The sequence below is a fragment of the Eumetopias jubatus genome, unplaced genomic scaffold (genome assembly GCF_037043125.1).
Source record: "Eumetopias jubatus isolate StellerSeaLion01/CBP00866 unplaced genomic scaffold, mEumJub1_p1.0 scaffold_8, whole genome shotgun sequence".
NCBI classification, from domain to species: Eukaryota; Metazoa; Chordata; class Mammalia; order Carnivora; family Otariidae; genus Eumetopias; species Eumetopias jubatus.
The window spans coordinates 131830888-131858881 of NW_028274814.1; the positions used below are offsets into that span (position 1 = coordinate 131830888).

Genomic DNA, 27994 nt, shown 5'->3' on the forward strand with positions numbered 1-27994 from the left:
TCGGGGGGTGGGGGGGGCAGGCGAGGAGGGGAGAGGTGGGAGCCGGTGCTTTGGCCGGGGAGGCCGAGCCCCGCCGCCGCCGCCGCCGCCGCCGCCGCCAGCCCTCCACCTGCTCCCGGCGCGCTCCCGCCCGGCTCCGGGACGCCTGGCCCCGCCCCTGCCTCCAGCGCAGCCCGAGGGGCGGGGCCGGCCCGGGGAGCCCCAGAGGTGGCTGGAAAAGGCTCTGCCAAAGGGACAGCCCCGGGGCCGGCCAGCTGCTGCAGTGGGGGTGGGGACAACAACAAACCCTCCATGCCCCCATGGAAGGGAGGGGCCGCCCAGCCTCCCCACTCCCCAGGGACTGTCAGGTTAGCTCATTCAACACCCATTGTTTTACGGTGTCCTGCTCTCCAGCCTCCCAGCTTTTGCTCACACTGTACCTCCTCCTGGATGCCCTCCCCCATCCTCCTCACCGTCACCCATGTTCCTTTCACCCAGCTACATCCTACTTGGACGTTAAGGCTCAGCTCAAGGATGCCCCCCTCCCAACCCCCAGGGCGCCCACAGTAGTTTGCTCAGCTCCTTGGCTCTTCACAACAGCGGGAGGATTGCTAGTCCCGTTGATAGCTGAGCACATAAGGCACAGAACCATCGAAGATGACCCAGCAGCTCAGCCACAGAGCCAATCGAACCCAGGTCTCTGGGTCTCACCTGGCCCCCAGGAGGCCCCAAAGGGTGCCTGTCCTGCTGTAGCCGACCGCACCCCATCTCACTCAGCAGTCTTTATTGCTGCCTCTCTCCTAGCCAGGCCAGGGACAGAGGGCATTCTATCCAGCCACCGCCTCCATCTGGTTGGACACAAGGTCATTCACATCTCATCCTTCCTGTTAGAGCCCTGCATCTCCCATCTCCTTCAGAACAAAAGCCCAAGATCATGCCGCAGCCAACAGGTCCTGTGTGAACTGGCTCCCCATTCCCTCCAACCCCGCCTCCTACTACTCTCCCCTTGCTCCCTCCACTCCAGACCCACTGGGCTTGTGGCCGGTCCAGGCACACACCCACCTCAGGACCTTTGCACATGCTGTTTCTGCCTGGGCCTTTCCCTAAAAGGTCTGCACATATCACTCCCTCACCTCCTTCAGACCTACACAAACGTCATGTTCTCCACAAGGACTTCCCAGGCCACTTTTAAAAAGTTGCACTATCATCTCCCCCCTCCTTCCTAGCCCCCCCAGACCTGTCCTTTCCAGGTCCCTTTTTCTGCCGTGTTCTCTCCATAGCCCTTTTTATCTTCCAACACCCTAAATATTTTACTTATCTACTGTCTGTCTTTCTCATGAATATATCAGGGCAGGGGGTTCTTTTTTATTCACTGAATCTCCACTGCCTAGAACAGTGCCTGGCACACCCAAGAAATAGTCATTAAACACAAGAAAGTACCAGATGGCTGGTGAATTGGACTGGGCCCGCTGGGGCCCAAGCCTGTAGTAGGCGTTTGGGGTGAGAGGAAAGGGGAACCAACCCTTTTGAATCACCCTCCTGTGGGCCAGCCCCACGCCAAGGCCCTTCATGGCCCATCTTCTCAGAACGGCATCTCCGAGGGACGATCCCAGGCTTCACGCCACAGACCAGGATTCAAATCCTGACTGGGCTACTTACCAGCTATGTGGCTTTGGTCAAGTTACTTCACCTCTCTGAATTTTAATTTCATCATTTAACAAATGGAGACAAAATTAAGACATGGTGAGAATTAAGGGGTTAGTGGGCTTCTCTGCCCAGTAAAGGGAAACCTACCATGGGACCAAACAAAGCCAACTGCCTCACTGAGGTCCCGCAATGTCACCCAGACTCATGTCCATAGACCAAGCACTGGGCCAGGCATGCAGCAAGAAAATGGGGAGGTCCGTTTACCCAAATGAGCATTACTCGGTCTCCACACCCAGGGAGCTCACGGCCACCCTCAGAGACCCACCATCCTGCCACAAGGCATGACTGAAAAGTCCCAAGGCCTGGCAGAATCAAGCAGCCTTCCTGGAGATGGTGTCTGAGCCAGACCTCAAAAGACACTAAGATATAGGCAGCCCCCACCCCTGAACTTGGGACTTCCCAGCTTCATTTCCTACCACTCCACAGGTGGCCAAATTCAACCCATTTTCTGTCTCTGAGACTTCACTCCGGGGATTCCCTCCACCTAGTAACCCATTCCCCCACCCCAACCTCCAGGGGCTGACCCAAGTTCATCACTAGGACAGAGGGCAGCCATAGGATGACCAAGGACAGCACTTAGGCACATAGGTCCAATAAATACTTCTTGAAGGAATCCCAGACCCTAAGCTGAAGCAGCAACCCCCGTGGTAATCCTGCCTGGACCATCCTCTTGCCGGTGGAATGGTCTCAGGACCTGATTGCGCACAGAGGGTTTGCTCGTGGTCTCCTGGACTCAGCAGCCGGGCTCCTTAAGCCAAGACCATACCCTGCTATCCTCAGTGTCTCCTCTCCAGGGGACGCTCCTCTGAGGATTAGACACAGGCAGGGCTGAGCGTGGAGGGGGCCCATCTGTGGGGCCCTTTCTTTGGTCATTCAGGGGCAGGTAAGGTGATGCCAGCAGATGGCGGGCGGCTCTGGGATGAGTCAGAAACGAAATCTGACCCTTCCCATGGGCAAGCGGGGGCCTGAGAGGTGGTATCAGCCTGATCTGGGGGTGGGGGGACGAGCCGGGGGAGTGGAGAGGGGGTCCGGGGCCCGGAAGGCGAGCAAGCAAAAGGCCACCAGCTTCTATGACAAACTGTTTAATGTTCCATAATGTGTAGAATCTGAGTGAAAAAGGCCCGTTAAAAATCAACAGGCCGTACATTCTGGTGACGGAGCAGCCGGCCTTCCCCCCACTGTACCTCTGAGAGGCGGGTCACTGCAGGGAGACGGCGCTGTGAGAACATGGTCCTCGGTGTACTCCCCGGGCACACACGAGGGTTAGTGCCCAAGTGTCACGGGACGGGGTGTGACATTTACACAGGAGAGAACCACAGACATACATGTGACGAGAAGACGCGAGGGGCCCGGTGGGCCAGGGAAACCACGGTGCCCACACGTGGAGGTATACACAAGAAACGTGAGCGGGGTGCGGGGGAGGGGCATGCCGGGCGGGCTCGGGGCTTCCTTGAACAGAAGGGAACGAGGACCCAGGAGACCTCATGTGCCTGCCGTGAGAACCTGGGTGTGTAAACCAGTGCACCGGAGTGAGAGCTCAGATGCTCCTGGGGGCAAGGAGAACAGGTCACAGACACGTGCGTGGGGCCCACAACTGGAATCACGGAGACAAGGGGCGCACTGAAGGCCCAGAGCAGCAAGTACGGGGGCGGTGGGAGCTCCGCCCCGAGGGCTCCTGGAAATTCACTCGGGGGAGAGCCCAGAGCTGGGGGCCCCACGTCTGGGAGGCCAAGGGTCTAGGAAGGCTCAGGATGAGGAGGACCCAGCTCCCACTGCAGACACCGGGGTCCGCAGCGGGGGCTTCGGAGGTGTGTGAGAAAGCCGCAGGCACCAGAAGGGGCCCCTCAGGCCTCGCTGCTGCTGCCGCCGACGCCCCCGGCACAGCTGCCGCGCTCCACCCACACGAGGCGGGCCTGCTCCTGCAGGATGCGGCCGCGCACCACCTTGGCCAGCCCCTCCGAGTGACCCCATGCATGCGCAGGCACCTGCACCCAGGAGCAGGGCAGCCCCCAGAGCACCTGCTCCGAGCGATGGCACTGCCGCAGCAGCTCCGAGTCCCGGCAGCCGGGCCGGCCCAGCAGACCCCTGCCGAGAGAGCGGGCGGGCAGCGGTCAGAGCAGGGGCCCAGGACAGACAGGGACACAGAGACACACCAGGATACAGAGAGCCAGAGAGAGCACGGACAGATGCAGAGAGACAAAAAGACACAGAGACAGGGACATCCAAAGAGGAGGAAAGGCTGGTCCCACCCACCCCCACCCTTCCTTACCTGACTTCCCGGACGTTCTTCTCTGTCACCTCCACGTGTATGACGATGGGGTAGATCTCGTTCTGGACCAGCTCCCGCACGCCCCGTGCACCCAGCTCCAGCAGGCAGTGCTTCTTCTCAGGAGACCAAGGCTACATTTTACTCCGGCCCGGAGACACCAACCTCCCTGCCCCCACTGGGCCCCACGGCACAGGCCCCCATGGGGGCCTGCATCCCTCTCCAGAAGGGCCTTGGCAACAAGGAAAGAGCTGCAAGGGAAGGCGGGAGGCCTGGGGAAGTAAGTCACATCCCCGCTCCGGACCTCAGCTTCGCCATTGATAGGATGGAGCAAACCCTACCACCACCCCCATGCCTGGCAGCCCCTAGCCAGCCCCCCAAGGTAGCGGCGAATCTGAGACGGGATGGACGGGTGAGACGGACCAAACACCTCAAAGGTGACCCACGTTTGGTTGGCCCAGCGCTCCCACTTGCAGGTGAGGAAACAGGCCCGTGGAAGGGCAGGGGCTTGCCCAGCGCCCCTCAGACTCTAGCCCTCTGGCCCAGAAAGGCAGCCCCCCACCCCAGTACCTACCTTCCCGACAGACTCCTGGATGGCACGGAGCCTGCTGCCCAGCCCAGGGGTGGCAGGCTGGGCCTTGGGGGCTCCAGGTGCTGAGGATGAGCACTGTTCCTCCCCAGAGAGGCTTTCTGCAGAGAAGTGAGACGCAGGGAGGAAGGGCCAGTGGGCTGGGCTGCCCCGGGGTGCCACCCAGCCCTCCCCATCCCTCCCCTCCCCGGGCACAGGCTCACCCGCTGGGCACACTTGGAAGTCCAGCCGGGAGTTGGGCAGGTCAAGCAGGTTGCGGATGAGCCGGGGTGCCAGACACTCGGGCAAGAGCACCACGGGCCGCAGAGCGGACACCAGCAGTGGGCGCACCAGGCTGTAGGGTTTGAGGCTTCGCTCAGGCTCTGCAGTGGGGTGGGGTACAGAAGAGATGAGGGTGCAGGTAGAGTCCCCAGCTCCCCATTCCGAGGGTGGCCAGCCCCCTCGATACTCAAAACCCCATCACCTCTTCTCAAGCCCCCCATCTCTTTTCCCTTCCTAAGTCTTACTATTGCTCCTCCTGGGGGTGTGTGCGTGCGAGTGTACGTACGTACACACACACACACACACACACACACACACACACACACGCACACACCCCAGAGCTGCCCCCTCCTGGCTGTGTGTGCGTGCGTGTACGCGTACGTACGTACACACACACACACGCACACACCCCAGAGCTGCCCCCTCCTGGCTGGCGCCTCTACAGCAGCGTCGAACCCTATCCCCCACCTCACCCTTGTCCGCTCCAGACCATTCTCCTCTCAGCGGTCAGAAAGAGGCTTTAAAACGAAAGTCAGATCGAGTTACTCCCCTGCTTTCAATGTGCCAGTGACTTTCCACGACCCTCGGGAAGAAGGCCACATCCTCCACATGGGTGACCCAGCCCTGCCAGAGCCTAGAGAGGCGGCGAGTCCCGTGCCCCAACGCATGGATCGACTGCCTCCAATCACAGGGCTTCTGCATGACTTGGGGAGGCCTAGCCGCACTCCAGCATCTCCCGGCCCACATAACCCCAACTCTCCCTTCAGAGCCCCGGTTATACCTTCCCTGGTCCCCAGCCATGCAGGGTCTCCGGCATGCGCCCCAACACACCCAGTTCTCCTCTAGTACACGTGCCGCACTTTGTAATCACGTTTGCAGGTAGAATTATCTGACTGGCAGGCAGCTGCACCCACCCCCACTAGGCAGTGTGCTCCAAGGGGAAGTGCCACGGTGTCCCCTGGACCAAGCACAATTCGTGACAGACCTGGCGTTTGATAGGCACTTGCTGTATTCAATGGCCTGCACACACATCACACACAGCTATACCTCGGTGCCTTTGCACGGCTGTGCCTTGTGCCTGGAACAAACTCCTCTTCATCCCTGAAAACCCTACCCCAATTTCCCTTCCAGGAAGTCTTCCCTAACCACCATCTTCTTGCCTCTCAGGATTGCTACCCCTCATCTGGGCTCCCCCAAGCCCTTCTCCCTGATCCGACCCAAGGCCTCCCCTTCTGCCTCCAGAAACCCACTCTGGGCTCTTCGTGGTGCCCGCCAGCACACACATGTGAGAAGCGCAGCGACACCCGCTCTGCCAGACAAGAACAGAGCTGTGCTCATGTGTGCCCCAAAATCATACAGACCCACAATCACACTTGCACACGTGTGCCTCCTCTGACTGGCTCCCTCCACCCTGGTGGCCCATGTGCCCCCCACGGGGAGCCTCTCAGATCCCTGGACGCCCTGTTCCCCGCTGGAGGAGCCAAAGGGACCACCAAGTTCCCAGGCCCCCCACACGTGCACACTCGTGGACGCCGTGACCAGCACAGGACATGCCTTGGCCACAGTGCGCTCACCTGAGCAGGGCTCCAGCAACAGCTGCTCTGGAGAAGCCGCCGCGGAGCTTCCCCCCTGTTTGGGCTTCACCAACCGGAGTTGGTCCAGGGCTCGCTTCTTCAGCTGGGGAGGGGGCAGAGAAAGAGGAGGCCCTGAGAGCCCAGTTCCATCCCACCCTCAGGGAGGAGAGGCTGGACGGGACCCCTGGCAGAGGGGGCCGGGCTGCCCCTGCTGTCCGGGATCTGTGGAAGAGCTTGGGTCAGCAGAAGGGTCCCCTCCCCACCAGGCCTTCTCCTGCCCTCACCCAGCCCAGTGCAGAGCCCCCCACCACAGGCAGGCGAGGGCAACCATCCCTATGGGCCCAGGGAAGCAAGCTTGTCAGTACCAGTTAGAGGCGCCTGAGGTCTACCCCCCCGGACTTTACAGATGGGGAAACCGAGGCCCAGGGACCCGAGGAAGCTAATGTCACACAAGAGACAAACTTTGGGACCCCTTCCAATGAATTAGCAATGTGACCTGGTGTAAGAAGAAAAGAACAACAATAAAGACAGCACCAATCACACCAACAGCTACCTACCAGGTGTCAAGTGGCTACAATGTGACAGACTCTCACTAAGCCCCAGATGTCATGAGCTCACTGAAGCCCGCGAGGCAGGCAACGTAACTCCTCCATTTCACAAAGGAGGAAACAGAGCCTCAAGGGAGGGTCAGGTGCTGGTCCAAGGTGGCGAGGCACGTGGCAGAGCTGGGATTCGAGCCTGGGCAGCCTGGCTCCAGAGCCCGAGTTCTCATCCCCTTAAGCACCATGGCCTCTTGAGTTATTTTTACTTCTCCGAGCCTCACTTTGTCCGTGTTGACACAGGGAGGTTCACCCAGCCCAGCCCTTATCCGGGGACTGGAAAAAGGAGAGACTGCTGCTCTGTCAAGTGCTTATCGTGGCCAGGCCAGCTCCTAGAGCACCGGGCACCTGCCACCTCCTTTAACCCTCTCAACACCCCTGGCCAGCAAGCCCCGCCGTTGTTCTGTTTGCCCGGCATGCAGTAGACCATCAACCACGTCCAGGAGAAGGAGCGAGGTGGGGGCTTCCCTCCCCTTCTCCCCGCAGGGCTTCCAGAGAATGGAACCCGGCCTCTCCCTTTGGGAGCCGACCCCTGGCAGTCCCTCGCCCCAGGCCCTTGCCAGCCCACCCGGTACCGCTTACATTACTTCGGGACCCTCGGTGGCGGCTGGAGGGCAGGCCTTTCTCCTGAACTTCTAGGAGCTGCTGGGCTCTGTGGGGTAGAGGTGGGGGACACACGTCATGCATTTGTAGGGAGAAAGGGAGGCCCCCTCCAGCCCCCCTCATCCTGTCCCAGAGGATTGTGAGGGGTTGCAGGAAGAGGGGAAAAGTCTCCCAGCCTGCTCCGGGCTCCCTGTGGCACCTGTGCCCAGACTCCCAGGTCTGCATCACCTCTGGTAATTGGGCACAGTGCCCCGGTCCAGGTCCCACAGCGTCAGGGGGTCGACCCGGGTGCAAAACCACTCCTGCCGCCGCTTGTACACCGGGTCCACCAGACGCAGGATCTCCTGGGCTTTCACACACAGGGCGTGAGGGTCTGCTCGCTCCGGCAGGGTAAGGTTGGCTCGGATATAGAAGGGCTCGGTGCTCAGCCCCTTTGTCCAGGCGTCGAGGGCCTCGTGGAAGGACTGACAGGCTGAATGTGGGAAGGGCAGGGGCAGCAGGGCAGGCAAGAGGACGACAAAGTCAGGGAGCAGCCTCGGGCCACAGACATGCCCCTTTCAAGGCCTGGGCTGCCAAAACCCTACCTTCTCCTTCTTAAAGTCAGAGCCTGAGGCCCAGAGAGGGCAGGCACCTGCCCAAGGCCACAAAGCCCACTAGGAACAGAACCAGGACTTAAACCCAGGTCTCTGGACTCCTGTCTAGTGCTCCTTTCACAGTAAGCTCCTTACTGAGGAGGAGATGGACAACCAGCAAGGGGACCGCAGTGCGGGAGGGAAGGGCACTGCCGAGAGTCCGGCAGCGAAGTGTCTTGTCTCTCTCTCTCTCGTGCCTTGGTTGTCCCACCTACACAATGGGCTGGACAAGCTCTTTTGGGCTCTCAGCTCCATCCCTCTAGGACCCGGAGTCCCCAGTTCCTCCCCGCCCCGGACCAGACTTACCCTTGAAGTCCATCAGGAAGGGGAACGTGGACACCTGGCTCCAGGGCAATGTTCTCTGCTGGACCTCACCTTCCACACCTGCCCCCTCCAGGCCAGCAGCCTCAGCCCTTGGCTGGGAGAAAACCCAGGCAGGCAGGGAAAGAAGTGAGCTTCCCAGGGCAACACAGCCCTGGGGCTGGAGGAAGATTGGGGTGGGGATGGCGTGTCCCATAATTCAGATGCCCCCACCTGCCAGGATGCCAGTCCCAATCAACAGGACTCCCGAACCAGGCTGCCACATCCTGGTCTCTCCCATGTTTAAGGGTGGAGATCTGTCGAGGTGCTGTCAGTTTGCCCCACCTCCCAGCCCACCTGCCTGATCAGATTTAATGTACCGCTGGTTGAGGTAGGGCAACCCGAGTGTCATCTCTGAGCCTGCCTCTGCTTTGGTCAACCCCCAGAAACACTGCCCAGTGACCCAGATCCACCAATCAGAGGGCTCCAGCCCCAGCTAATGCATTGGCTCCACCCCCAACTCAGAAGGGCAGGATCATACCTCTCTGGACTCCGCCCTGGCCGACCCTGGCCCAGAGAGCACCCTCCGCACCATGGCCCCAGACCAGCTGTCCCCAAGGAACGACAGGCCATCTGCGCCCTTGTCCTGGGACTCGGGCCCCCCCGGGGGGCTCCGGCAAGACACCCGGATGGCCAGAGACCTGGGAAGAGAGAAGGGAGAGGGGAATTAGAGTTCAGTCAGTATTTCCACGTGGTTCAACCTTCTTGGGAGAACCATCACAGCAATCCCCCCAGTGTGCCATGACTCCCACCCCTGGGGCCACTGCACCTGCCGCGCTGCTGGAACGCCCTTCCCCCTCTTCTCTGCCTGGTGAATTCCGCTCATCCTGCAAAGCTCAGTTCCAAAGCGACCTCTCCCTCCCAGCCCCCTGCACATGTGAGGCAGAGCTTTTCCCGTAGGGCCGCACCATCTGCACCTGGCCAAGAAAACCCCCTCGGAACCAGGCTGCTATCATGCTCAGCTCCGGGTCCCTAGCACCAAACACCATGACTGGCACACAGCAGACAACTAATAAAAGCTTGTTATGCTCACAGTTGAGGGAGGAAGGTCACCATTAGAACATAACACAGACCAGAGACGGTTACAGCCAGCCGTGGGAGCACAGAGGGGAGCAGCTTCCCAGAGGAAGAGGCCGCGGGGCTACACCGTGGTGGAGAGGAGAGGCACTTCGGGAATAGACAGAGAGGAGGTGGTGTTCCTGAAGGGCTGGCAGGGGCAGAGGTGCGGAGGACAGAATACAGGATGTGGGGAAGGATTCAGTAACAACAGTAATAATAGCAACAGCGAACACTTACTGAGTGCTCCCCATGTGCCAGACGCCATGCTAAGCTCCTTGTCCTAATTAGCTAATTTAACATCATGGGAGACAGCTCCCAGAAAGGGCTAGCTGGAGCCAGCCCGCAGAGGGCACAGAACGAAGGCGTCTGGCCTTCCCCGTGGGCAGTGGAAACCACTGGCAGTTAAGACAGAGTCACCCAGATCCCCATGTTGGCAGCATTCTTCCTGCCCCTGGAGAGAACTGCTAAGGCCCAGGGGCCAGCTCAGAGACAGTTGCCTGGAATTCCCTTCCCTGACTCTCCCCCCAGCCAGGCCAGAGCATCAGGGAAGAGGAAAGGCCAGAGTGTCCCCCGCCTCCCCATCGCCCCCCCACAACTGCAGCCCACGCAGCCACACTGACCCCTGCTGCCAGCATGGGATTAGCAAGGCTACAGGGACTTTAACCCAATCAGCACCAGTGGGGAGCAGGGAACTTTGACCGCCCCCCACCCCCCAAGCCTTTCTCGGCTTCTACGCCCTCAGTCAAAACAGCCAAACCCGAGGGGCTGCAGCTGGACGGGGTGGGGGGGGTGGGCAGAGGCATCCGCGCTGCCTTCATGGGCTCCTTCGGCCCAGGACTGTCCTGGCTGCATGGAGGTAGCCCTGCCAGAGATGGGAGGCCGGAGGCTGGGCCAGGCTAGGTTGCCCCACGGCTGGAGAAACACAGTCCCGCTCCACACCCAGCATTAACTGGGCCCCGGATTTGGACGAGCGAGCTGGCTGCTTGATTCTGTCACCACATCCATAAAGCCAGGACAGTAATGGCATCTTCTCCCACCACAGGTATGACGGTCAGACAAATGTAAAGATCATGCGGGTAGAATGGAAACCAGAGGGCTCCAAGGAACACCCAGCTGCAGGCCTGGCCCCAGGAGGCTTGTGAGATTCACAAGGTCATGGCCAGCGCTGTTTCTGATTGGAATGGAATGGAAAATGTAAGCCAGCCGCGCTTCGAGTAAATCTAACTATTGTCTCACGATCCTTTTCGGGCATGTGTACTGGGTGTCTGTCGCTGTGGGGTGCCATCAGGGGAGTCTGAGGAAAGTGGCACCGGCAGGGGCTCTGGGGCCAGACGGCCTGGCTGCTCAGCCTCTGGTCCTCCGCAGCCCCAGCAGCATCCACCCACCTCATCATGGGACTCAATTAAACGTGGAGTGCTCTTCGAACGTGGCCAGGTAACACTGCGTGCCCAATCAAAACTGGACATCTACTGTTCTTAGGTGTGGCCCCCACTTTCCCCACCTGTTCCAGACCCACAGAGAACCGAGCATCATGGCTTCCCCAGTCAAGAGCCCAGCCAGCAGCCTGCACTCAGCCCTTCCCCGTCCCACTTGCTCGCCCCCCACCCTCTGCCCTGGCACACCACCCCCATCCCCCGCCCTGCAATCCCTGAAACCCCAGGCCAACACAGCTCAGGCACTGCCCTGAGGCAGGACACCCTTGCCCAACTCCCTGAGGGACCATGTGACTTCTCTGTGCCTCCATGGCCCCCCTGGGGAAGGGGGGAGTGTCCACCTGGGGGCTCCCTGGGGCCAGGTCCAACTGGGTCCCTCTCAGCACCAGGTCTCAGCAGACAAGTGCATGGCGGGGGGCGCGGGGCTGCCTGCTCCAACCTCTGGACTCCTGGGTCTCTAGCAACACAACCTGACTGACCCCAACCCTCCCTGTGAGTGGTGGGAAGGATGGGGTCCCCAACTCCCAGCCCCTCCCCCCCGTGTCCAGTGAGGAGTCGGGTCACAGAGGGAAACCGGGCCAGTCCTTCACTCTGCCCACTCTGAGCAGTGATGGGCCGAGTAACCCGGATGAGTGCTCCCCCGCCCCAGTGCACTGTGGGAAGACCTCTAGGCCGGGCACATGACTGCTCTGTTCCAGGCCAGGGACCTATGAAGCTCAGACTCAAGCCTGTCACATAACTTACCTCATTTAACCCTCCTGACAGCCCCATGGGAACCATCTGTGAGCCTCCATGTTAGAGAAGAGGGAAACTGAGGCACAGGGAAGTTATAACTTGACAAGGGTTGCCCAGCCAGTGGGTGGTGGAGGAGAGCGATAATCTCTCTGGGCAAGGGCAGCTGGTGCCAGAGATGTGGCATCCATGTGACCAGTGTGGGTGGGGGCAGGGGCCTGCCAGGGAGACCCACCCTGACATTCACCCAGCAACTCTCGCCCAGCGCTTGCCCCCCTCAGCACCCCACTTACACTCTCTGGCTCTTCCTATCTCCCCGCCTGCCTGGGTGTCCATCCAGCCTCCAGCCTGCCCCAGCACACCCACTGTTCCAGCATCCCCTGCCCTGCCCCAGGGCTCTGGGAGCCCAGAAGGGCAGGGGAGACCGGGAGGCTGCAAAGGCCCAGCACACAGTATGCACAGACCACAAGCATGAGGTGAAAATAGCTTAGCCGGAAGGAAGGTACCACGGAATCCCCAACTCCACCACCGAGTGGTCTTGAGACAAATTCCTGACTCCCCCTGGGCCTCAGTGTTGTCATCTGTATAATGGGGCTAAACGCACCAGCCTTGCAGGGCTTTTGTGGGAACCGAGCAGCACCGATCACAAGAGCAGGGAGCTACCATTACCACTCGCTCTGAGCCAGGCACTGCTCCAAACACTCTAATGGGGACCCTGGAACCCCACGACAACCCCATTTTACAGAGCTGGAAACCAAGGCCGTGGGAAATACAGTGACTTGCCCAATATCCCTCTGTAGCAGGTGACAGAGCCCCAGTGTCTGTTCTTCCCCACTGTGCTCTGCACGGTAACACCGGCCCGGGACACGCACGCACGCAGGCAGCAGCCCACACACCAGTCCGGGATCCCCGCTGCCCCCCAATCTATCCACGGCTTTCAGTCCACCACCCCAGTGCGTTCTCTCGCCCCACTCCTCCCCAGGAACTGCAGAGGGGGCCCCTGGGATCCCAGGCCCCGGGCGGGGGCTGGGCCAGAACCTCCTGCCCCGGTGCCCCGTGGACAGCAGCCAGGACCCCTGCTGCAGGCCGCGCTGGAGGAAGGGAAGCAGGCAGGAAGGGAGGCGCCTCCGCCCCTTCCCCCAGAGGCACGTCCTGCACAGGGAGAAACAATGTCGTACTGGGCCTGCTGCCGGAGGGCAAGAGTGGGGGCAGGGGCCTGGACCAGGGCCTGGCCAAGCTGCTCAGGCCCCTGTTCCTGCTCTGCCCCAATTTCTTGTGTGGCCCATCCTCTGCATCCCGCACCCCCACGCGTCCAGCTCTGACGTTCCGTGCCTCGTACGCCCTTTCCCAAACCCAAATCCGACCGGGTCACTGGGGACCCCGGCCCTGGCGCTTCCCAGCTGTGCGACCTCAGGCAAGTGGCTTAACCTCTCTGAGCCTCGATTTTCTCCTCTATAAAACAGGGATGATCCTAACAACACCCACCTCCCCGAATGGAGAGAATAATGTGAAGCAGCCAGCAGCCAAACCTTGCCGCGTTTTCCGGAGCAGAGTGTAGAAGCCAAAGTCCACACTTTCCCGCCTGACTCACACCGCCAGCCTGACTCACTGAGCCTGCCCGGCCCCCTCCCCCTCCCGCTCCAGTCAGAGCCAAGCTCCGGGCTCTGCCTGGACAGCCTCTGCCCTCTGCTCTTCCCCAGCTGCCCTCCCTACCTGAGTTCCAAGGCCACATTCTCAGCACGGCCTCCTCTCTCGCCCGCCCTCCCGAGACCCACCAGCGAGCCTGACCAGGGAGGTCACTCTCCAGTCAACACTGACAGAGCACTTCGCCTGCAGTGCATGCTGAGCCCATCTGTTTCGTGACTCTTGTCACGGGTTGTGGCCAGCCCAGCTGCAGGGCTCCCATGGTGGCCCCACCCCACCCACAGCACGAAGCTCTGCTGGGAGCTCAGAGCCGGGGAAATGAGTAACAATTACCATTTACTGAGTACCTATTAACATGCCTGGCAAAGCAGGCTACTTTCCTGACACGAGTCCTAAACCCCCAAACCACCCCCATGCCGAAGAGATCACTGGCCGCCTTCGGCAGAGGAAACGGAGACCCAGATAAAGAAGTGACCAGCCCAAGTCACCCAGATGACGAGCAGCAGTGATAGGATTTGAATCCCAGGTCTCTAAAAGCCTGACTATTCTAAAGGTGCATGAGGCCGAGGCTGAGCTGTTATTCCCTCCCACCCCACCCCTGCCCTGCTCCAGGAGCCTGACCCTCCCACCCCCCTGGCTCCCCCACTGAACTCCCACCCGACCCTGTCCCTCCGCCCCCCCACCCACCCCAGGCAGCCACAGTACCTGTTGAGGAGATCCAGGCCACAACCTCTGGCCAGGGGGCCGTCGGGCTTCCCCAAAGGCCACACGCTATCGGAGGATGAAGACGAGGAGAGGCCAGGAGACCAGGGCTTAAGCGTAACACTCCCTGGGCAGGGGTGGGGTGGGGGGGAGGAAGTGAGGTTCTGGGGTGCCAGACCAAGAAACCAGGGCCTGTGAGAAGGGGGTGAGCCCCTGGAGCCCAGGGACTGCCCAGGACCTTAGCAGGTTTGAGGCCCCAGAAGGACACTGGACCCGCAGGGCTCAGGGCTGGGCCAGGGTGACCCTGGAGAGAGTGGAGGGCGGCCTGGGACCAAGGAGCCCGTATAGCACAGCCAGGCATGGGAGAGAGGAGCAGGCCTGGGCTCAGGGGGAGCGGCATGGCCCGACTCCCCACCCAGGGCCTTCCTGAGCACAGCCTCCCCTGCCTGGCCAGGGCACAGGGGGGCCTCAGGAAGGGGAGCCAAGGGCAGAGCCAGCAGTTCAGGCCTCAGGTGGGCTGGAAAGCCACCCCCCACAGTTGAGCCCTCCCCACGGAGTCCCAGAGGGTCATTACCTGTGATGTCGGACATGCTGCTGAAGGACCTGGGGGTGGGGGGGAGGCAGGAGCTGAGGCACAGGGAGCACTCTGCCCCACTCCACTCCTCCTGCACCCTGGCCACCAAGAGGTCCTGCAGCCCCCAAGCACACAGAGGCTACAGCCAAGGCAGGGGTCCCAAGCACAGGGCAAGTGTGCCAATGAGCAACCCTCAACTCACAGGGCAAGGAGCTAAGAGCCTGACCTCCGTCCCACGTCCTTCCACCTAGAATGCCCCCTGGCCTGTCCTGAAATGCCACCCTCTCCTGGAAGCCTCTCCTGACCTCTCACCTTACCCCTCGCCTCACCCCTACTTTCTGCCTTTGTCATTCGTGACTCCCAGGTGCCTTCCTCATCACACACCCTAGTCACAGGGGACGCGCTCATCAGATCAATCAAGTCCGTGTTGATCACGGCCTCCTGTGCCCAACGTCCGTAAGGGAACAAATCAAGGGCAACTTGCCCGGAAAAAGCTGTGACGGGGGACATATACCAGCCCCTGCCCTTGGTCTTGCCACCAGCAGACACAGCCTGGTTTTTCCGGACCCCGTTTGCCGCTCTGAACGTGGGGCCTGGCTTTCTTGCCTGAGGCCCCTGACCCCTTGGAACATTCTCCATGTCCCCTAGTCCTGAACCACCTAGACATCCCCCGGGGTTTAGGATCATTGAGGCTTGCCCTCCAGGGGCTCTCCTGCCAGGGTGCTCCCCAGGGATGAAGCCCACTCCGCCCTCTGGCCTTGTCTTAGCCTCTGACCTGGGTCACGGCTGTGACTCCTGGGACCTGAGTCCCCAGCGCCCCAGCCATTGAAGAGCCATCAAGGGAGGTGCTGGCCCAGCCCCGACGCTGGTGCTAGGGATTCCGGGAGATGGCTGTTTGGAGAAACAGCAGCAGCACGTCCCTGAGCCTCCACTGCTTTCTCCCCATCCTGTTTACCTCTTCGGGGGTGCAGGGTCCTCCTCACGCTGCCGGCGGAGGATGGAGCCAGCGCTTGGGGGGAAGGGCATTATGGAGAGCCGATTGATCTCCTTCTCGCTGTCTGTCGCCTCCTCCTGCCAACAGGCCACAACAGGGTCTGGGTCACCTCCACGGCATCTCCCACACCTCAACACCCCTACTTTGTGCCCATTCCACAGGTGACAGACAAGTAGGGCCCAGGGCGGAGGTGTGGGCTCTGCAAGAGTACAGTGGGGGTCCCAAGTCTCCTGGCACCCAGGCCCAGCACTGAGCTGGCTCTGGGCGAGCTTAATTAAGGCACTTGGGGGCCTCAACGTCCTCACATGTGAAATGGGACTGTCGACAAACTGGACAGCACTCCACATATTAGTAATTACGTCACATGAACACTATTAGCATCCGTACCCCGCCCCCACCACACTCGGGGAGGGCAGGTGTCTTACCGAGGTGTGGGGCTCGGATCCCCCCATAATGGCCGCCTCCCCAGCTGCTTCCGGGCCTCCCAGCAGCGGGGGGAACTCACTGAGGCTCCAGGTGCTGCTGAGGTTGGAGCACAGGGAATGGGAGGAGGCACAAGCCTGGGAGAGGAAGGGGAGAGGGGAGGTGAGCAGGGCGGGGCAAGGGTCAAGGGTGAGCCACAGGCATTTACTGGATGCCCGGAGGAGCAGGGACAGAGCAGGGAATGAGACAGCTGGATCCCTGCCCTCACCGAGCTCACAGCCTAGAGCAGACTGACTGTAAACAAGCAAGCTGATTAAGGAAATAACCCCACACTGCCAAGAGAGCAGAGAAGGAAGGTGCCCAGTGTGGGGAAGGCACTCAAAGGGCCCAACCTACCTGGGGGCAACGGAGTGCTTTCTAGAGAAAGTGTGGTTTGAACTGAGGACTCAAGGATAAGTAGGCGTTAAGCAGATAAAGTTGGGGAGGATGGTCCAGGCAGATGGAATGGTATGCACAAAGGCCCTGGGGCAGGACTGTGACACAATCCAGGAATTAAAAGATTGTGACCCAGAGAACAAGGTTCGAAGGAGGAAGGGGCCCACCTTTCAGGTCTCTAGGGCCTGATAAGGGGCTTTGTCTTTACCTAAAAACAAAAAAGCCACTGAGAATTTTAAGTGAGAGGAGACAGATTCATGCTTCCTTTGTTCTATTCCTCCAGGCTTCATGCATCAAATGCAGGGCCAAGGGATCATCTTCAAGCAAACCCAAGATAGGAAAAGGCAGAGTTCCTGACAGAGGTCCAAGGACTAATATCTGGTTGAGAGGGGTGCTGGCTGGCTGTGTGACCTTGAGCAAGCCCCTGACACTCTCTGGGCCCTATACAATGAGGGAATTGGACTAGCTGGTCTCTGAGGGGCTTTCAGGCCTTCCTGCAGCCGGGCTTCTCCAAGCATATGCAAAAACAAACTTCACTATTCCTGGTGCCCCAGGAGCAACCCCAGAGACTTGGAGACACACGTGCCCCTTTCCCGTCCCCTGATGCACCAACCCACCCCAGCGGAAAGCTCCACCAGACCTGCGTATTCTCCGTCCTGCCCAAGGGCTCCGTCCCAGACCAGCAGGTTCTTGACCCAGGGGGAGGGCTCCAGCCAGGACCCACGTATTTCCTCCCGGAACCTGCATCTTCCTGAGCCCAGCCGAGGGTTCCCACTGGGTCCTGCGGAGTCCCACCCCCGGGGCTGATGTCTCCCACCGGGTCCTGCATGTTCCCAACCCCGGCCAAGAGGTCTTGCCGGGACCCCAGCATTCCCACCAGAACCCCTGTACCCCTGACCCCGCTCACCTTGAGGCAGGGGCCGCCCTGGACCCGTTGCAGCTGTGCCTCCAGCAGGGCCTTGGCGCCCTCCAGGCTGGTGAGCGTGGTCAGCAGCTCATCCCGCTCAGCCTCCAGGCCCCGCACCTGCTTGCGGTACTGGTCCTTCTCGATGAGGCTCTGGGAGTACTGCAGCTGGATCCGGTCACGGCTCTGGATGGCCTGGGGAGAGCGGGCAGCGAGGGTGAAGGGGCCACACTGGCCCAACTGTCCTGCCCTCTACCCTCTGGGATGGGGTGGGGGTCAACAAGACCAGCAGCTAACAGGTAGTAAGCCCTTCCTGGGTGCCCTGTGCTAAATATGAGCTCATTTAACCTTCACATAAACTTTCCAAGGTGGACGTTCTTTTTATTCTCATTTTACAGACGGCCCAGCCAGCAGGGACAGAGCTGGGATTCAAACTCAGGTGGTGGAGGTGCCGAGTCCAGGCTCTTGCCGTCTCCCAAGAGCAACTTAAGCCTCTTCTGGGAAACCCACTGTGTGCCTGGGGCTTCACTCACAGCATCCCGGGCTAGCGGAGCAGCTGGGATTCAAACCCAGCACACCGCACCCAAAGCGCTTGTCCCCACCATGAAGACCAGGGTCCCTGGGAGCTGGGACAATGGCCGGGACCTGCCCCCCAATGCCTCAGGGGGCATGGGGGCCAGAGGCAGTGCAGGGTCCTGGGCCCACCCCAGACCACCAGGTCACCTGCACTTTCACCATGCCCACCAGTGGTCCCTGAGGCTCGCTCTAGTGGGATTCGAACTTGGTGCAAGGACAAAACCTCCTGCCCTGCCCCCTGCATGGGGAGCCCTCCACAAGGAAGGCAGGGGACCAGGAGGAGATGGCCCGCCCTGTGGCCACAGGAGATGAAGACCATGAGACCCAGGGCCCAGGAGTCAGAACTCCAGCGAATTTCTTCGCCGGCAAATATTTGCAAGTGCCTCCCCGTGTTGGCCTTGTCCTTGACATGAAGGGAAGAAGGGATTCGGAATTGACAGGTGCCAGGACCAGCTTTCCTGAACGCGGAGCTCAGGTGAGGCAGGTGTGTTCAGGGGGCGGGGCTGATGGATCTCGAGTGCTTAAAGGCCAGAGTCTGTGCTTCTGCGGGCCTCCTTGCCCCTCCCAGACCAGTCCGAGCCCCGGGAAAGTCTCCATCTACAACCCTAGTCCCGCTTCTCCCCGTCCTCCTGAGTAGGAGAACCAGCGGCTGGCCTCACCTGGTCCCGCTCCTTCTCGATCTCCTCCAGCTGGGCCAGGACCGTGGCCATTCGGTGCTTGTAGAGGTCGCAGTCCTTCTGCAGCGTGCGATGCTTCAGCCGCAGGTCCTCCATCTCCTGCAGGTACTGCAGGCCGGGCGGGGTGGAGCCGGCCGGGACGAGCACCCGGGTCAGACCACGGGGCCGGGCACCGGGGCAAGCTCACCAGCAGATGCTCAGCGGGTCCAGGAAGAGAGGCCTGAGCCTCAAGCACAAGGGCCCACCTCCCCAGCTGGGTGGCCTGGGCCACAGACTGACTTCCCCTCCCTGGGCCTCAGGGACCTACCGTGTAAAAGGGGGATAATCCTAACAATGACACCCTCCCAGGCCACCCTGGCCTCCCCATTTAAACTGGGATCTGACCTGCTGCTCTGCTTCTTGCCCAGCACTTGCCCTCTGCTATGTGAAGTAACTGACTTAGGATTATGTGCACAGAGTACTGTTGGTCTCCCCTATGAGAATTTACCCTCTACAGCAACAGAAACCTTTATTTTGTTGCCTGCAATGTCTCAACATTCGAGAACAAACGAACGCAGGTTTCTTAGCACGGTGCCTGGCACACAGCAGACGCTCAGAGTAGGTGGGCTGCAGTACCCTCCCCTCCCTAGGAGCCAGGCTGTTAGCAAGAAGGAACGCGGGAACAAGGCCCGGACGGGGCCGGGACAAGGCAGGATGGTGGGGTGGGGCGCGAGGGAGACGCTACCTTGTCCCGCAGCTCCTCAGCCCACTGCAGCTCCCCCTGGACGGCATGCAGCTTCTGGCACAGCTCCTGCCTGCTGTCCTGAGCCTCCCGCCAGTCATGCTCCAGGATGTCCAGGAGGATGCGTTCTGAGCCTGGGGCCCCCAGCCTGCTCGCTTCCTGAGGAGCACAGTTCAGAGGCCGCCTCAGCCTCTCGCCCAGGGCCCGCCGTGACTGAGGCAGGAGGGAGAGGGACACATGGCCCTCAGCTCCGCCCCACTCGCTCTGCCACCTTGGCCGAGGGCCTCAATCTCTCTGGACCTCCGTTTCCCCGTCTGTAGAGTGGGTGCGGCCCACAGCCCTGCACACCCTCCAGGGAGCAACTGGGGTGGAAATGAAGTAAGTGGCTGAGGGCGTGCTTACACAAGTTGGCCCGGATTTTATTCCTAAACGAGAACCAAGCCCACTCACTCTTGCTCTGGCCCCCAGCCACCGCCCAGGGCAGCTGACGAGTGCTATTTCCAAAGCCTGTCCCCACCCCTCTGACAAGGGGTCTTCACAGGGGCTGAGCCTGGCGCAGGTGGGTAGACCATGGGCCCGAGATCCAGCCCACACACCCACACCCCAGCCGGGCACCCCAACCCTGTGAAATACAACGGAGCCCCGGCTCCCATCCCCCAGGCGGCAGGCCCACACTGCCACTGACCCGCCACGGACCAGCCACGGGACACCCAGCAAGCCCCAGGGCCACCCAGACTCAGGGATCTGAACCTTTCCAGGGTCAAAGACTCCTCTACCAATCTGAGGAAAGCTACAGGCCTCTCCCCAGAAAAGTGCTCACACGAAATCAGGTGCACCGTTTCGGGAAGTTCAGAGACTTCCTGGGGCCACCCCCAGGTCCCAGACCAAACACCCAGGGAGAGCTGAGCGCTAACTAAGGACCCTCCACTCAGGGCTTAAGACAAGACGCCCGCCAGGATTCCATCTCCACTCCAGAATCCTCATCCTCCGGGCCTCAGGGGGATGAGTGAGCAGCTGGTGGTCTGACCTCCCCACACACACTCCCCCTCACTGCCCCTCGTACCTGCTGCAGGCCTTCCTGAAGCTCCTGCAGGGACGCGGTCAGCCGCTGGTTCTCGGCGCGCAGCTCAGAGACCAGGTCCACGCTGTCCGGCTCCTTGTCCTCGGCCCCGGGGAGCGGCCCCCGGGCCCTCCGCAGCAGGGTGCACTCCTCCTCCAGCCGGCTCACCTTGAGCTTCAGCTGGTCCACCTAGGGCCCAACACAAGGATCAGCCCCAGGAGGGACGCAGCCCGGGGAGGGGCCACCGGCCAGGGCACAGGGAGAGATATCACCCTCTCAACTCCCCCTGCCTCCAGGGTTCCCTGAACAGGAGTCCTCCCCGGACTGGTCTATGAAGAAGGGACAGGCTGGGGAGTCCCAGGGGACTGTGCTTCAAGGACTTGGGGGCGGGTGTAGCACGTCCCCACAGGCTCGTCTGTCCCACAGCTCCAACACGGAGCGCCGGTGATCCAGGGGCCGGCGCGACAGGAGAGCTGGGCTGCGCCAGGAACAGGGAGAGCTGGCGTCTGGGCCCAGCTCTGCCTCGGACTCAGCATGACAGTGGACGGGTAGAGGCCTTCAAACTGTCAGAGGCTGGCTTTTGGACTGCCAGGGGTGGGACGGTGGCTGTCTTCACAGCCTTCACTAAAATCCCAGAACCCCAACCTGTCACCAGCTGAGTGTGGGCCGCCGGAAGCTGGCCCGGGGAAGGGGGGTGGCGTGGTAGGTGGGCAGCTGCGTGGTGGCCTGGCCGACGGTGACACAGTCTGCTTGCTGGATGAGGAGTGCACCCGGCCAGGGTTATTTCCCATGTGGGGTCTGAGGTGGCCGGACAGTGACAAGACTAGCAGCAGGTGTCAGCCACAAAATGAAGTCACTGTTGGGACAAGGACACAATGACCTCTGGTGCTCTGCGTAGGCGTGCCAACATCTGGTGTCCTAGGAGCGCCCTGGCCTCTCTTGGAAATGGCTGGTAGCCCTGCATCCCTCAGAGCCAGGCGTGGCCACACACACACACACACACACACACACACACACGCTCGCGGGTCTGGATGCTGGGTCAGGCAGCTCCACTCCTCCTCCACAAAGGACTCAGAAAGAAATTCATGACTCTCACATTCCTTTCCCCTCACAAAACATGCTTTGTGAACCGCCAGAGAAAGCTAGTTACAAGGGCAAGTGTGGTCACACCCTCTCCAATGAACTGCCCCCACACACTACGGCCTCCGGCCTGCCCCGTGGCCAGCAGGCGCCCCCGATGAGCTCAGAGGACAGGCCACTTGGGAGTCTTCCCCCGAACACCAGGAAACGCGGATGCCTCTAATCCTGGCGTACAAACTCACTGAGCACAAAATTACAGTGTTCGGTCCTGAAGTTTACGTTGCTCAGAAATAAGAGCTCATTAAATTTGCACCTTATAAAACACGGTATTAAATCTCAGCCACCACACACCTGCCCGTGGGGGTAGGGGACCCAAGCAGCCAAGACAGGTGCCATCAGCTACTCTGTTCATTTCCTGCAACACCTCTGGTTAATTCTGTGGCAGGAAAGCTCCGAAAAGTTAAGGCAAATTTACGCTAGCTACGTTCAAAGAAAATCTTATCTACTGGTTAAAGTTCATCCCTTGCCCTCTACCCCCTAAACCGGGGAAATGCGGTCACTCTCTGCCCAGGGGCAGATGACCTCAACCCGAGGTGGGCATATGAACATGCACCTGCTGCTAATCTGCAGACACACAGAGGCACCTCCAACACCTCTTCTTCATCCCCCTACCCCACCCCAGGAGACCCCAGACAGCTGTACACACACACACACACAGAGAACATCCCCCCGGGCATATACACACATCTGCCACTTCAGGGGACCCAACTCACAGCTACACCCATCCCAAAGACAAAACAAGCCATGCCCCTCCTGACACCCCGGGGCTGGTGGCTGTCCCACTGCCCCCTCTGAGTAGCTGACCCCTTTCTTCCAGGAAAACCTCACAGCACACCCCACATCCGTCTCAGGAAAAGCAGACACGGCAAAGAAGGGGGGACCCTAGTCTGGCCCCAGCAGTGCTGACAGCAAAGTCAGAAATCCTTCACTCCTGGGCTCCCAGGAAAGTGCTCTAACCAACCTCCCCGAGCCAGTTTCCTCATCCAGAAACGGGGGCGCTCACAGTGTGTCCCCCCACCGGCCTCTCCCGGTGGAGCTGCTGAAGTCAGGGAGCCGGTGCAGGGCAAACAGAGGACCATGCCTGAGGCGGGAGGTGTGGGACCGCGGTTCCAGCAGCCTCGTCCGTGACCTCCTGCAAGGACCAGAAGGCAACTGAGGCACAGGGAGGGAAGCCTTTTGCCAGGGCCACCTTTGCTCAGTCTGCCGCCAGACTACAGGCCTCAGACAGCCCCATCTCATGCCAAACACCGAGCAGATGCTCCGAGGACAGCCTCACACCCTCCCATCAGCCACCTACACTCTTCAGCACGCCTGGCAGTCTTCAACGAGTGGCCTCCATGTCCCCGATCAGGACTCTCTCCTCCCCAAACGTCAACCCGCCAGCACGCACGGCCACAGGCTCCGGCGCACCGACGCACCAGCACCTACGGCCTCCCACGGGCCACCCATCGTCCCCGGGAACCCACCGCACCCGCAGCACCGCAGCAACAGGGGGCTTCAAATCACACAGGCAGCAGCCCCCCCCATGGACCTCGTACTGTATCGTTGGAGAGAGCCTCCTGGGTGCCACTGGCACTGCTAAACCCTGGACAAGCATTCGCTCACTAAGCCCTTTGGACAAGTCCCTGCAGCGGGAAGACACCAGCTTTACCCCCATACTGAGTCCCAGGAAGGAACCCAGAAGGCGGGCTCAGCTTCTCGGCCTGGACGAGGTGCAGGCACACTCACCACCGGGAAGGAGCAGGCCAGCCGCCCCTGGATGGGAGCGGGCAGAAGAGCATCACGCAGCGGAGGCCAGCGTGGGTGCCGGGCAGACCTGGTGCCAAGCCAGGCTGTGCCGCTTCCCAGTTCTGTGCCCTTGAGCAAGTGCCTCCACAATCCCGGCTTCAGTGCCTATGTTTCAAAATGAAACCTGGTGCTTGGTGCCTCAGCGGGAATCACACGACATGACGTGTATAACCGGGGTGGTGGTGGAGCGCGGTCGCACTTAATGACAGCTGCTGATGACCATCCAGGTCTGAGTGCTAATGGTGCCAGGCACTCATGTGTCTCAAACTCTGGGTCTTAAACTAGAATCCTCACTAACCAAGGCTGCTTCTTCACCTCGGCCCTTACCAACCTCTTGGGCTAGGTAATTCTGGGCCGTGGGGGCTGCCCTGTGCTCTGCAGGCTGCCCAGCGGCATCCCGGGGCTCCCCCCCCAGAGGCCCAGAGCACACTCCTCGCTGGGAGCATCAAACACGTTTCCAGACACAGCCAAATGCTTCCCCCGTTGAGAACCACCCTCGTAACTCAACGACATCAGGGCTACCAACCCCCCTGTGTTACAGGTGAGGAAACTGAGGCACAGGATGGGGACGGGACCTGCCCCGTGGTCCAACAGCTGGGAGACGGTGGCTCTGGGCCACAGGCCGGCTGCCCCATGACGGTCAGTTTTCACAAAGGTTACTTCCCCACTCTTCCCCACCCGCCCCTCCCTGGGGCCTACCGCCAGCTGCAGGTCCCGGCTGCGCAGCACTGCAGAGTTCTTCTCCTCGCTGAGCTGGGCCAGGCGCATGGCGATCATGTAGTTCTCGTCCTTGAGGCGCAGCAGCTCCAGGCTGCCCGCCTCCCAGTCCTCCCTGAGGCGCTGGCAGCGCTCCTGAGCCTGCTGTTGCTCCCGCAGCCGCTGCTCCAGCCCCGCCCGCTCCTCCTCCAGCACCCGGCCCCGAGCCTGCAGTTGCTGCTCCCGCTGCAGCTGGCTCTTGCGAGCCTCCCGCAGCCGTCGCACCTCCGTCATCAGGAACTGGGTCAGGCCTTCTGGCCCCTCCTCATCTGCCAGGGACAGGGGAGAGAAACGTCAGGTCAAGCCGATGAAATCCAGGGGGATAGCAGCCTGCACCGAAAAACCCAAACTGTGAAAACACTAGACAGAAATTCTGGAACGTTGTTTTAGCATTCTGGAGTAGAGGCGGCCTTCCTAATTAAGGTACAAAATCTAGAACCTATAAGAGAAAAGATGGACAAATCCATATAAAATTTTTTTTAACTTCTGAACAATGTAAGAAAAGATGTAACAAAAGAAGTTAAAAGATAGACAGCAGAACAGGAGAAAGTATAACAAACGTAACAGATGACTCAGAGCCACTATATATAAACAGCTTCTACAAATCAATAAGAGCTGGGCGCCTGGGTGGCTCAGTTGGTTAAGTGACTGCCTTCGGCCCAGGTCATGATCCTGGAGTCCCGGGATCGAGTCCCACATCGGGCTCCCTGTTCGGCAGGGAGTCTGCTTCTCCCTCTGACCCTCTTCCCTCTCGTGCTCTCTATCTCTCATTCTCTCTCTCTCAAATAAATAAATAAATAAATCTTTAAAAAAAAAAAGAGCTATAAGAGAAAAAACGGACAAATCCATATAAAAATTTCTGAAACTTCTGAACAATGAAAGCTGTGACAAAAAAGTTCAAATGTAACAAGTGGAGCAGGAGAAAATATAACAAATATAACAAAAGATTCAGAGCCACAATATAAAAAGAGCTCCTACGAATCAATAAGAAAACACAAACCAAAAAATATATGGGCAAAAACTAATAGGCAAGTTCCAAGACAAAACTGGTTAATAAACAAAGGAAAAAATACTCCAGCTCACCAGCAATAAAAATCGTAACAATGACAATAATAGTAACCATGAACATTTGGCTCCATTCTTTGTGCTAAGTAAATATAATAATTTACTTAACCTCATGACAACAGTATAAGGTAGATACTATTGTTACAACCACTTGAAAGACAAAAAAACTGGAACCCCGAAAGGTCAAGTCATTTGCCCAAGGTTTACTAACTAGTAAGCTGTGAATGACTTCTCAATGAAGTACAAATTTAAAACGAGATATCTTTGACATATGAGACTGCCAAAAACATTTTTAAATGGTCCCCGGGATTCATGAGGATACAGCAAAATGGGCACTCATACCCTGCTGGTGGGATGAACACTGATTTAACACTTAAAATACGTACAATCTTTGAGAAATTTTACTTCCCAGAACCTCTCCTCCTGAGACACCCATTTGCACAAATATACACATACAAAGATGTTCCCGGCATCACTGGTACATGTTACAAAACCAGAAACAACCTAGATGTCCATGAACAGGGGGTCGCTTAAATGACTTATGGCACAATATCACTAAGGAACATGTGCAGTCATTTCAGATAATGCACCAGATGTGCAAGAATCGCTAAAATCAGTTCTCAGGAAAAGTGAACGTGTGTGTGTGTGTGTGTGTGTGTGTGCAAATGCAAAGAAAAGAAGAGACTCACCAAACTGTCACCAGCAGAACAGAGCTGAAGGAAGAAGTAAAGATCTTTTCTTTTTATTCTAAAGTTACCCGGGGTGTCTGAATTATTTACACAGGAAACTATAAACCCATGTATGTCTGACATGTGTGCATCCGAAAACAATTTTAGGGGGAAAGAGCCATGTTAAGTGGGCAGGCTCTAAACTCAGACAAAATGGATCAGAATCCCAACTTGGGCAAACTGCTTCTGGTCTCTCCATGCCTCAGTTTCCCTATCTGTTCAACAGTGATAGCGGAAGTGCCTCCACAACAGGGATGGGGTAAGGAACCTCTGCATGGGTGCCCCAGGCACCAGCACCCACTGCGGACTCACTCACCAAGGATCATGGAGCAGCGCTGGGCAGGTTCCTGGCCCGTGAGCAGTGTGTAGTGCTCGGGGTAGTAGAACTCCAGCGATTCCAGGAAGGCCTCATAACCCCTCTTGCCACGGCAGCGCAAGATGTCCATCAGGCGCCCTGGGGAGTGGCAGGGGGTGCCCCAGGGTCAAGGGCAGGGCTTCCCCCAGTGCCGAGCCACTTCCTCCCCCTTTCCCTCTCCATGCTCCAGGGCCCACGTTCCCCAGACTTTATTTCCCCAGATTTTTGAGCCAGTGACACACACAGGGGCCTGTCTCAACACATCAGTGGGCAGAGCCTGTCTGCCCGAGCCAAGAAAGCCAGGACCCTCCTGCCACGCACCTGTGTTTCAACGGCTTCCCAACCCCCAGCCTGCCCACCCCCCACCACACACACACACATACACACACACACACACACACACAGATCCGGGGCCAGCAAATACTTCCTGCCTTTTAAGTGCACACAGGAATCCCCCTACCCCAAACGCAAAGTAAAATACTATTATTCCCCCCACCGGTCAATGCCTGAAATTCCACCATTAGACCCTCATCCCTTTGCTAGCTAACTCTAGTTCAAAGACACACCCTGTGGGAACGGGCACCCTCACAAAGTTTGATGTCTCTTGAGCACTTAAGGAAAAACGGCTCCCCAAGGAATGTGTGGTACACAGAGGTAGAGGGCAGAGAGAACCCAGGAGATCAAAAGGCACAGGAAAGATGCCCGGAGGTCCCAGATCTAGACTGCACTGGCAACCACACCCACCTCCCTGCTCTAAAGTGGGCCCAGGAAGTGGGAGGAAAGTCCAAGATAGATAAACCCCAGATGCCCGAGTGGGCAGCACACACCCGCTGGATCGTAATGGTGGTTCAGGAGGCAGGATGGTGGGTACCAGAACCCCTGGCCTCGAGCGCCAAGGCTCGGGTGCGCGGCGCTCGGGGGCGGGGCGGGGCGGGGCGGGGTAGGGGCAGTCAGCCCCGGGAAGGCTCGACCCCGCGCGCCCCCCGCGGCTCACCGGTGCGGTTGACACGGCACGGGAAGCGGTAGGTGCTCAGCACCTCCTCCTCGTCCTGCTCGTCGATGACCCGGCACTGGCGCAGATAGGGCGTCAGCTTGGCCGGGTTGAGGGCGCGAGTCAGCCGGTGCCGGACGCCCTCGATCCGCTCCCACAAAGCGTCCTCCTCCGCCTCGGACCCGGAGCCGGCCCCAGTCTCCTCCTCGGCCTCCCCAGCCTCGGCCCCGCCCGGCATGGTCGCGTCCTCGGGGTCTGCGGGCCAGAGGCGCGCGGGGGTCAGCTGGGTCGCCCGGGGGCGGGGTGCGCCGGCCGATCCCCCCGCCCCCACCTCGGGACGTCGCCCGCGGGAGCAGCCGCCCGTCGTCCCCGGAGCCCCCTCCCCGCGTCCCCGCCGGGCGCTCGCGCCCCGCGCCCCCGGGACTCACCCCGCACGCCGCAGTCGCCTCGGGCTCCCGGGTCCGCGCTCGGGCGGCGGCTCCGCCGGCGCAGGGGGGCGGTGTCCGCGGCGCTCCGGGCTCCGCCCCCGTCCCCGCGGCCGCCAGGGCTGCCCGGATCCCCCCACATCGCCGCCCCGGCCCGGGCCGAGCGTCCGGCCCCGCCAGCCACCCGCACGTCCGCCCGCACGCCCTGCCTCCCGGCCCTCCGGCCGCGCGCCTCACCGCCC

The 27994-nt window shown here is 60.0% G+C and overlaps 1 protein-coding gene across 3 annotated transcripts; it reads right to left on the reverse strand.

Moving 5' to 3' along the window:
- Positions 1–124: 124 nt before the first annotated feature.
- Positions 125–27937, reverse strand: CARD10 (caspase recruitment domain family member 10). 3 transcript variants are annotated; one of them, XM_088025368.1, is made up of 21 exons: positions 27756–27932; positions 27331–27582; positions 26298–26435; positions 24132–24457; positions 20508–20693; positions 19448–19603; positions 18706–18831; positions 17474–17665; positions 16134–16268; positions 15670–15785; positions 14715–14743; positions 14144–14267; positions 9052–9211; positions 8517–8628; positions 7807–8050; positions 7558–7627; positions 6377–6479; positions 4745–4903; positions 4527–4642; positions 3956–4068; positions 125–1673 (listed from the first exon to the last, which is right to left on the reverse strand). In XM_088025368.1, the coding sequence occupies exons 1-21, from the start codon at positions 27892–27894 to the stop codon at positions 1661–1663; spliced, it is 3009 nt and encodes a 1002-aa protein (XP_087881494.1). In that variant the 5' UTR covers positions 27895–27932; the 3' UTR covers positions 125–1660. The 3 variants fall into 3 exon arrangements, with proteins under 3 accessions (XP_087881494.1, XP_027971144.2, XP_087881495.1); XM_028115343.2 differs by lacking the exon at positions 125–1673 and adding an exon at positions 2753–3771 and having other exon boundaries at positions 27756–27934; XM_088025369.1 differs by lacking the exons at positions 125–1673; positions 3956–4068 and adding an exon at positions 4075–4203 and having other exon boundaries at positions 27756–27937.
- Between the last annotated feature and the right edge of the window lie 57 nt (positions 27938–27994).

What these genes read in the sequence shown, in the direction of transcription:
- CARD10 (XM_028115343.2), bottom strand. Translation starts at nt 27,894, where the DNA reads ATGTGGGGGGATCCGGGCAGCCCTGGCGGCCGCGGGGACGGGGGCGGA. An exon ending in TCGAGAAGGAGCGGGACCAG is followed by an intron (nt 17,666 to 18,705) that starts GTGAGGCCAGCC and finishes CGCTCTCCCCAG; the next exon opens with GCCATCCAGAGCCGTGACCG. An exon ending in GTTGCTGGAGCCCTGCTCAG is followed by an intron (nt 4,904 to 6,376) that starts GTGAGCGCACTG and finishes ACCCCACTGCAG; the next exon opens with AGCCTGAGCGAAGCCTCAAA.